The following is a 10326-nucleotide window of genomic DNA, read 5'->3' as shown; positions in this document are numbered from 1 at the left end:
GAAGGAAGATTGCCTGCAACAGAACAAGGTGAGTTGAGAAGACAGAAGAGAGAGGCCATTGCTTTGCACAAGCATATACACTTCTCATAAGGATGAGTGCGCCCCTCACAAGGCATTGGTTTGGATCACAGGGGTCTAATGTTTGCCACTCTTTAGACTACAAGGACCATCCAGTTGGGGACAAGTGCCCACTTCACTCCATTAAGGGCCTTTTGAAGGAGAAGACATTTAGCCATGGCTGTTTCACAATAAGGTCCTTGGCCCCATGGTAGAAACTTGGCTGAGAAGGAGGGAACAATGGAGAATCAAGTTCTCAAGTCCACCTAGCAAAGGAAAGGTCTGTCTCCCAGCCAGAAGAATGGAAAAACCACCCCCACCTCCTTTACATATATATACACCTACACAGGAAGTCCTCTAGGCTTCCTGCGTAGGTGTGTATATATATCTCTCTCTGACTCTTTCCACTCCAATATCTGGCAAGGGGCAGACTTAATGTGGAGGAAAGACTCCAGTGATGGAGATGGAGGAGAAGATAGAAATTGTCACCAGGGAGACTCTACTCCGAGCACCATCAGCTGTGAGTCCCATTGCTACATGATTTTGTTTCATTCCCTCTATATTTTCTTTTTCCAAATTGCAGAGGCTTAGGTTTAAATAAGCGCCTGAATTATCTGAGCACCTGGGACCTGCTTCTGGCCAGGTTCATTTGAGGGAAGACCCAACTATCTGCCTTTTAAAAGCCCAGTTAAAATCTTGCCTGTCTCTAGATGCTGCAAATATTACTAAGTATTTCTTGATGGTGGCTCATATTGACAATTTCCCATCTCAGAAACCTGCGTGCTATAATTAACACTGAATTCCTTGAGTTAAACCTTGGAACTGGATGTCAAGACTTTGGAAATCTTCAGACCAAGGAAATATTATGCTAAACTGCAATGGCTGTGGTGGATGTTCAGCTCTTTTATCTCTCCCGCCAGTTTCAGTCAGATGTTTTAGAGAGATAATTTTTCCCTTTCTGTAATCTGCCTTTCCAACGAATTCAGTAAACTCTTAGTTGCCCAGCGGTGGGCAGGACAACCCTGCAGGCAGTGCCTTCTCCTTTACAGAGAACCCCAGAAGCAGAGCCACACAAACTGTTCTCCCCAGCAGATCTCCAAGGTCTCATGGCAGCCAAGGGTACCTGCTTTGGGTCTCATCAATTGAGCTATGTCATCTGATGGTGCCCAGGAAGTTGCTTTCTCTGTCACAGCACCTGCCATCCTGAATGATGTCTCCCTCGGGCAGTGTTTCTCAACCTTAGCCACTTGAAGATGGGTGGACTTCAACTCCCAGAATTCCCCAGCCAGCCATGCTGAAGTCCACCCATCTTCAAGTGGCCAAGGTTGAGAAACACTGCCCTAGAGATTTGGATGGTCTCCATCCTGGCCCTATTGAAATGAGCCCTTAATGCTAAGGCCTGGGCTACTGTGGTGGGTGGACCCCTTGTGCGATATTTCGTCTGATAGTCTGGGTATTTTTTCCAGATATGGGTTCTTCTAGGATTTTGTATTCTTCTGTTTATTGTTTTGTGCTGTTTGTGCTGGTTAATGATGGCAATAAAGTTTTTCAGTTTTGGTGCCATGCTGTACGCCTCCCAGAGCCGTGATGGCATTAGGCAGCTTATATATTTCATGAATCAATTTACAGGTAGTCCTTGACTCCCGACAGTTTGTTTAACGATGGTCCGAAGTTGAAACGGCCTCGGAATGGGTGTTTACGGCCTGCAAAGCACTTCCAAGCGTCGTAAAACATTGCACTCCCCGGTCACATGATCACATTTTGGGCACTTGGCAACTGGCTCGCAATTCTGATTGGTTGCAGCGTCCCAGGTCACGTGATCCTGCTTTGTGACATTTTTTGCCATTTTCTGGCCAAAAACACCCATTGGGGAAGCTGGATTCACTTAATGACTGTTGTAAAAGTGGTCATAAAATCAGGTCTGGTCAACTTAAGACTGCAATGACTTATCATGGAAATTCTGGTCCCAATTGTGGTTGTAAGTCAAGGACTACCTGTATAAATTACCTGACATGCATTTAAAGGCCCTGCAGTCTGGGAAGAGAGGGGCAGACAGGCTGTGAAAAGATCAGGCCACAGGAAGTGGCGGTGGCAAAGGCCAGGGGTGGCATGGTGGCAGCCATGAACTGGAGAAGAAGTTTGCTTGCTATCAATCAAGTTGACTAAAAGGACTGTTGGGCATGGGTGTGTGGTACGGATGGCAGAGGCCAGGGCAAGAGGACCAAGCTGAGTCCCCAGAAGGCATCTTCCCTGGGCCTGTCCCACCGCAGCTGTGCACGGATAATTGCTTCCCTTCTTCTTCCTCCCATGGATCAGAAGGGTCTCTCTCTCTCTCCGTCCATCTGCCTCCACAGGACTACCGTGCCTTGGATCCACCGCCTGCAGGCTGCTGTGATCGCTGCCCCGGCTGCGGCTCCTGCCCCGGCTGCGGCTCCTGTCCGGGCTGCGGCTCCTGCCCCGGCTGCGGCTGCGGCTCCTGCCCCGGCTGCGGCTCCTGCCCCGGCTGCGGCTCCTGCCCCGGCTGTGGCTCCTGTCCGGGCTGCGGCTCCTGCCCCGGCTGCGGCTGCTGCCCTGGCTGTGGTTGCGGCTGCTGCCCAGGATGCGACTCCTGCCCCAGCTGCGGCTGCTGCCCCGAGTGCTGCTGCCCCCCGAGCTGCGACTGCTGCTGCCAGCTGTGCTGCTGCCTCCCGCGGCTGCTGTGCCAGCTGCCCAAACTGGCCGGCTGCCCGGTGAACTGCAAGAAGCTCCTGCTGGTCCTGGTGGTCGTGCTGGTCGTGGTGCTGGTCGTCGTGGGGGCACTCCTGATGGGGCTGTACATCACCCAGGCGCACCCGGAGGCGGTACGTGGGGGCACTGGGCCAGCTGGAACCGGGCCGGGGATGGGGGCATTCCCTGGGCGGGACTGGCTGGACAGGTCTGAGACCAGTGGGGAGGCACGGAGCGTGGCGGCAGGAAGCCCCCAGGGTTTGCTGGAGCTGGCTTGTGCTGGTGACGTTTTCAGGAACTTTGTGAGCTGGTGAAGAGCAGAGCTGAGCCACAATGCCAGGTGTGCCAATCGGTGGTCCCACAGCAGTGCAACATTTACCAGCACACACCTGGATGCCCCTGTTAGGGAGGTTATGGAGGACCTGTGAAAATCCTGGAATAATTGGAATAACAACAATGATAATCAACAACAACGCCCCTCTACAGGTAGTCCTCACTTAACAACCACAATTGGGACTGGAATTTTGGTTGCTATGTGAAGCAGTCATTAAGCGAATCCAACCCGATTTTATTCATTTATTTATTAAATTTATATCACCGCCCATCTCCCCCAATGGGGGACTCTTTTACGACCTTTTTTGTGGTGGTCGTTAAGTTAATCACCGCAGGTGTTATATGAACCACATGGTCGTTGAGCAAATGACATGGTTCCCCACTGATTTTGCTTGCCGGAAGCTGGCCGGGAAGGTCAAAAATGGCGATCACATGACCATGGGATGCTGTGATGGTCATAAATGCAAACCAGTTGCCAAGCACCCAAACTGTGATCATGTGACCATGGGGATGCTGCGATGGTCGTAAGTCGGTTTTTTCAGCACCATTATAAGTCCAACCCATCACTAAACAAATGGTTGTTAAGTAGTGAGGACTACCTGTATCTAGGTTTCCAGTCTTCCAGCCAATGAGCTACAGCAGCTTTCCTATTAGAGAGGCTGCCAAGAAGAAGCCTTGCACCACAAGGGGAGGGCTGCCTTTCCTATCCAATCATAAGCCACCTCCCGCCTGATTTAGCCCTTAGCAATTGCTCCTACAAGCAAGCCAAAAGGGATCCCTTTTTATCCCATGCAGCTTCTGCAAATGACCATTGATGGGGTGGGAGGAGAAGAATCCCAGCTGAAGTTCTCCAGGGATGAAGAAGTAGCCACTTACTATGTGGATGATGGAATCCACAGTCCAGCCACGGTCATTTATGATTTCTCCAAGGTGAGAGGCAGCTGGGAAAGGAAGAGAAATTACCTGGCGGGAGGAAAAGTCAGGCTTCTTCTGCACATGGGGAGCTGCAGTAGACCATTTGTAGCGAGCTGTGCAAGGCTGAGAAGATACCGAATAGAGCTTGGGCCTCCTCCTCCCCAAGCCCACGTACAAGAAACACAATTGCATGGAACAGGACCGAAAGCACTATTTCCAGATCTTCCCGGTGGGCAAGGTTACCCAGTGTAACCATGAACGCTGGCATCTGAAAGAGTCCCGCTGACGTTTTGGTTGTGAAATTCCCCCTTGCACTTTCAGACTTGGGGGGCTTGGGGTGCGTTGGCATCACTGGATGGTTTAGGCACGACTAAACGAAGCGTCCTCCTAATCCAGCAGCCTGAAATGCTCATCGCAGTCGCGGTGACGTTCCACATTTTGATCCAAAGTCTCCGTAAGGCGGTCAGCATTGTACAGCGACTGTCACGTGCAAAAACTCTGATTCCCCAGGACATACATAAATGTTCGGTGAATGTATGGCCAACAGTCACATGTTCACAGAATAACCAATGATTTAAGGTAGACTGGAAAGATCAATAAACCCAACCAGAAGGTCTGCTGAACTCAGACTAAGCTGCATGTAGTCTAAGACTAAAAATACATGGCAGACGGTTATGAAACTGATCAGCCAACCCAGATAGATAGACTGCTGGCATTTTTGTAGTCTTGTTAGCATTCTATAATATTTTCATTCATTTATAACAGTGTTTTGCCAGCTGCCGTCTTCCAGATGTGTGCAATTGCACTTCCCATCTTATTCACCCAGCACGGCCAATCCATGCTGCCTGAGGATGATGGGAGGGCAGCAGGTTGCAGAAGACTAGGCCGAACATAGGCGTGCATCAAACAAGACAAAGATAGCCCATGCATCATAATTTTATTGTACAGATGATGTAAATTATGTAATTTGCAGGTGCAAAGTACATTGTTTGCATCATGATGTGATGACAACATGTTGATGTCACTTGCCCTTTTTCCCCTTGCAGAGACCCACCAGACCCAAGTCTGTAACTACATAAGGCTCAGTTAGAGCCCTGATGTCCTGGAAGGTCATCTGATCTTGGGAGTGGTTCCCAGAATTCTCATTTTCAGACTCTGCCACTGCCTTCCAAATTTCCATCAAGGAATATCAGACAGCTTTTAGTAGCAAATACATTGCAGCTCTCACAGAGAACAGCATTGCAATATCAGATGCCAAAAATTGCAAGTAAATTATTTTTTACCAAGGGCAGTTTAAGATTTTGTCAAATTTAACGGTGAACCTAAGGCTGGTGTACGTGCTGCAGAAATGTACTTCAGGGAGTCAACTGAGTTTAAATGAATCTATATGCCTTGTCCACAGCTGCTGATTGGCTACAAACCTGATCATCGTGAAGCCTGCTACATTACCAGGATGGATAAAGAAAATATCCAAGGAGTAGACACTCTCCTCAAGGAATTCCAGGTAAGGATGGGAACCTTGCTGGGAGAAAAAATGCCTCCAAGACAAAATGGCAAACATCAGCATGAATGGAAAGCAACTCAGTTTGCAGTGGGGAAAAGATAGCAATTGCCCTCCAGAATCCTGAGTAGAGAACTGTGGAGTCATCCACACTTAGCTTTTCTTCTGTTTAACAAAAAGAAAAAGTGGGCCCAGCTATGTCGTCTTCTCTTGTAGACCAGGTTGTCCGTCATGCATCTCACACAGAACGGGAAGGAGAAGGAGCAAGAAGAAGAATCCCTCACTTTCCAGATGGATCGTTCACACCTGGGAACTACAATTAACGTCCTCTGCAAACACATTCCCGTCTTCTATACTTAGGTGAGTAGCGGACAGAGATATTGGAGCCAGAAAGAACTAACACCTCAGAAGATACAGTGTCATCCAGGAACACTTACTGGTAGCTGCAGGCTTATACACACACACACACACACACACACAATATATAGTCCAGCCTTCCTCATCCTGCTGTTTTACAGATATGCTGGACTGTCTTAAATTCAGAGCCAGCAAAATCATTTCACCATATGCTGGGAATTATTAAGATCTTTCTCCATCACCTCAGTCCATAATACATCTGATGTTGGAAGCTACTCAACGCCTTTTCCCAAAGCCTCCAAGGAGATGGTTGTCCTACATCGGTCACTGAATTCTTCTTGATGAGGGATCCCTGTGCTGTAAGGCACAGTTTGCAGTAGATATTAGAACGAGCTGTCCTTACGGTCATTAATGTTAGGGTCCATGTTCAGGCAGCATGTCTGCACGTAGGACTCACCAGGACAGCGTTGCTGAGTCACCCCCTCCCTCCGTAAAGTCATGGTCTGTTGACACATGCCGCAGAACTGGCTTCATAGGAGAAGGCAACTAATCTCCTGTGGTCTGCATACGCAAATATATTACTGGAATTAGTTCCTAGGCCACGTTCAGATGGATGACCAGAGAATTCAGACTATTGGCTGATTGAACTCTTCTTGCATTTTGATTATTAAACTTCCTCCAAAAGTGCATGCAGCGGAAGTTTGGCTATTTTGTTGCTGAATTTTAGGGGTAAATTTCAGGACACAATAAGATCACGCATGTCATGATGCCATTGTGCACATGATGCAAATTATTATGCAATTTACATCATTTGTGTAACTGGTGCTTAGTACATGATTTGCATGGTGATGTAATGATGCAGATGAAGTTATGGCCTCACCTGGAAGAAGCCAGCACCACCCTTAAGCAGAGTGATGTGGCTGGTTTGGGCACTAAGTTCTGACAGGGCTCCAGCTTTGCGTACACAGAGGGGATAAGGGGTGGGTTGAGGAGTCCCTTTCTCAACTGAGAGCTGGCACACTCACTGCTATTGAGGAAAAACTCACTGGTTTTATTCCTGGGGAGGTCATGTATCATTTTAGAAGACCACAGTAGTGCAAAGTTTGAAAACTTTTGACCTATGGAATTGGAGGGGCACCATGTTTTTCTTGGTTTCAAGCAGCAAAGAGTCACGAGCAGAGGCCCTTCGGTCCCGGTCTGGCCTCCACGCATGACGAAATGGGCTTGGCCCCCAGAGATTCCGTCTCACTTCTCCACCGCTTGCTCTCTGCAGACCTCTTAGCAGAAACTGGAGCTCCACGTTCTGGACCGATTCCAAATGGACCAGCAACATGGCTTCGTCTGGGCTCCCCTGGGCAGTTCTGAGCTGCCTTTCCCGTGGCTTCAGGATGGGTTTGCATTGCTACGCGCAGGAGGTTAAGCTAAGTGCCTAAAAAGAAGAAGAAGAAGAAGAGTGGCAAATGGGGGGTGGGGTGGGGCTGAAGAGCCAACCTTTCTTTATTCATGGCTGTTATTAATGTCCACAAGGCAATCCTGTTTTGTATGTAACATGTCATTTGTCTGGGCAGGGGCTACTTTTTAATTATGCATCGAAGCAACAGCCCCAAATGTCTGGACCGCTTCTCTCTCTCTCTCTCTCTCTCTCTGGACAGGCCCTATAGCGTCCATCCCTCCATCTTACCGTCCTCCTAGTACAGAGAATGGAGGTGCTAAAGGGGCTGAGTTGCCGTTCCCTTTCATAACTACTTTCACAAAGCCATTATTATCTTCAGAGAGGGCCTCACTCTTGCCTGCCTGAGGTTGCATTGCCCTGGCCTAAAATTTTGGACTGTTCACTCCATTCTCTTTCTCCCGACTTATTATCACACATGACTGATCACAGCAGAATGGGAAAGCACTTAAAAGAAATGACAAAAAACTGATTTACACTAAGTGACAGCAATCAAAGGGTGGTGATAATCTGGCCTCCGGGTAGCAAGACTTCAGGAAAACCAGGAGAAACAGAAAATGCTCTCTAGCAAGCAGTAGTCCTTGCTGAGAAGATACCTTGGTCTGGATGGTTCCACTCCATCCATGTAGGAGCCAACTGAAAATATCTTCTTCCTTCTTCTTCTTTCATCCCATATCCTTCCATGTAGAAATCTGGACTGATGGGCTTCCATGGAGGGCAGGGCTAGGAGGAAGCCAGTGACAACGTGCACATCATGGTGTCAGCATGCAAATGAAGCAAAGTTTGTGATTCCGTCCCCAGAAACTATACTGCGGTGATATTTCTTGTTGTCCTATTGTTAATCCCTGTCCTGCCTTTATTGCCCCTGTTGCCAGTCCCCGGCAAGAGAATGGGTGACAAAGCTGAACAGATTTTACACCGCTTGTGGCTGCTTTTGAATACTAAGTACTAAGTACTAATCAAAATACTAAATGCTAAATACAGCTTTAATAACAGCCCCCCTTAAGCTTTCCTCGCTCCCCTCATAGGCTGGAGATGAGATGAAGACAATCTCATGGGAACACGACGGTCAGAAGATAATACCAGGTCATGTCTGTGGTTAGGTCAAAGTGGGAAGGGGCCAAAGATTAGTCCAATGGAAGCTTTCAATGCCATCTAGTAAACAGGTTAGCATTTCCCAAGAACTGCAGAACCTTGGCTATTAAAACAAGGTATTCTTAGACTCAGACGTTGTCACGGTTCAGGAGGAAAGACACCCACAATGATAGTCACCCCTGAAGTTCTACCACTGTAGGCCATGTTCTCCAAAGAGGGCACTTCAAGACTGTTTTCAGGATGGACCCAGTCAGCAGGTTTTAAATAGCATTGTGGGGTATACATTTAGAGAAATGGTGGGAATAAAATCTCCATGCAAGCCTTCTTCAACATGGTGACTTCCAGCTGTTTGTGGACAAGTCCTAAAATTTCCAGGCAATTGCCATGCCAGCACTTCTAGAGAGTGTTGGGGGCAGGAGGACAGAGAGAGAGATCCTATGTCAGTATGAAGTTTCCACATCAAGTCATTTGTGGTAGAACACCAACGCTTCCCCAAAAATGTTGTGGCACACTCTCAACTGAGTGGGTTGGGACTTTGACATCGGCCGGCGCTCAAAGAATGGCAAAAACAGGGAGGGGATTTGATTAAATTGAGCTGCATTGCCCTCTCACACACCAGTTTTAACCAACTCTTGGCTCTCCTAAGTCTTCCAAACTTCGTAGCTGAGAGAGCTGTAGATTATACCCAGATATGTTCCTACTGATTTTGACTGATTACTACAGAGAAGCAATTCAATGGCTGTGTTCATATATCAACCTAGGCTAACCATCTCTGTTAACAGTCATGTGAAAAGCTCTATTATACTTCGTCACATGTTGTATTTTAACCAAGCTTTGGGGCTGACCATGTTATTCAGGTCCAAAATGGTCAGAAACTAGGACTTTACCCTATGACAGACTTTGGATATATGCCAGTTTCTGGAACTATCTTGTTCTTAAAGGATCTTTTTGTTAAGGAAATAGATAATCCCTCTGAACCCACTCTGAAAACCATTTCCACAACAGACCACTTGAAGCCTTTGAGAAACTCGGCCACAGAAACATCAGCCTGCTCCTGAGTTTGCGTTTGTGGGTTTCTGCCTAATCCTGCCTTCAGAGGGCAACCTTGTACAGATTATTTGCTTGCAAACTGTCTCTCATTTCTTTGCCAAAAAAAAAAAAGTTCAAACTCAGTGCTTATAACACAGACACTGCACAGTAGTTTGCCAATGTACTCCTTGCATTTAGAAGATGCTTTTACGTAAGAACTGCTTTGAATTAACTGTTGTGATCAAATGTGTGTGCGTATTGTTGGATTTTGTCATCCATTCCTGGGAATAAAAGCTTAGGTAACGTGCACTAATTGAATTTTGAATTTAGATTGGCAAGGGCAGAGAACATTTTATACATACAAGAAGGATGTTCTTACACAATAACTGCCAACACCAGAGCAAACAGAACTTTTTATTATTATTTTTTTCACACCACGCCATTTATGTCCTTTAAAATAGCAAAACAAAATATACTGCCAGGATACAAACCTTTGCTAACACCTTCCTTGCCTCCTAACATTTTACAGACCTTCCAGAAAAGATTGCTAAGGCCAAAGTCAGAGAATACTTAAAAATCTGTACTATCAATGTTACTACTGTATCACTACTGCTTAGGACACTGAACTTCTCTTCTGGTTGGTCACACATTCAGCCAGATGTTTAGACTGGATCTGGCATTTTTGTTCACTTATTGAGTCCTTCCCAAGGACCTGGGATGATGATGATGATGATGATGATGATGATGATGATGATGATGATGCCGCCATTAAGGTTAGGTATAGTGGTAATTCCTGAAATGTATAAACCTTTGGGGAATAAGCAGAGGGGCAGGGTGGAACCATGTGCAGGCATGTTGGACCTTCAACACAACCCATAGAGCA

The 10326-nt window shown here is 47.1% G+C and overlaps 1 protein-coding gene across 1 annotated transcript; it reads left to right on the top strand.

Annotated features, from left to right (window-relative positions):
- The first annotated feature begins 487 nt into the window (after nt 1-487).
- LOC134502580 (pulmonary surfactant-associated protein C-like) lies at nt 488-9737 on the top strand. Its single transcript, XM_063310979.1, has 6 exons — nt 488-577; nt 2412-2897; nt 3892-4026; nt 5414-5515; nt 5729-5872; nt 7143-9737. The coding sequence occupies exons 1-5, from the start codon at nt 515-517 to the stop codon at nt 5870-5872; spliced, it is 930 nt and encodes a 309-aa protein (XP_063167049.1). The 5' UTR covers nt 488-514; the 3' UTR covers nt 7143-9737.
- The last annotated feature ends 589 nt before the right edge of the window (nt 9738-10326 follow it).

Source organism: Candoia aspera, chromosome 9, assembly GCF_035149785.1.
Source record: "Candoia aspera isolate rCanAsp1 chromosome 9, rCanAsp1.hap2, whole genome shotgun sequence".
NCBI lineage: Eukaryota > Metazoa > Chordata > Lepidosauria > Squamata > Boidae > Candoia > Candoia aspera.
The sequence above is the reverse complement of the archived record's forward strand: the minus strand, read 5'-3'. Positions and strand labels throughout refer to the sequence as shown.

Coding starts and splice junctions, on each gene's coding strand:
- LOC134502580 (XM_063310979.1), top strand. CDS start 515: ATGGAGATGGAGGAGAAGATAGAAATTGTCACCAGGGAGACTCTACTC. Junction 2,898..3,891: donor CCCAGGCGCACCCGGAGGCG/GTACGTGGGGGC, acceptor TATCCCATGCAG/CTTCTGCAAATGACCATTGA. Junction 5,516..5,728: donor CTCTCCTCAAGGAATTCCAG/GTAAGGATGGGA, acceptor CTTCTCTTGTAG/ACCAGGTTGTCCGTCATGCA.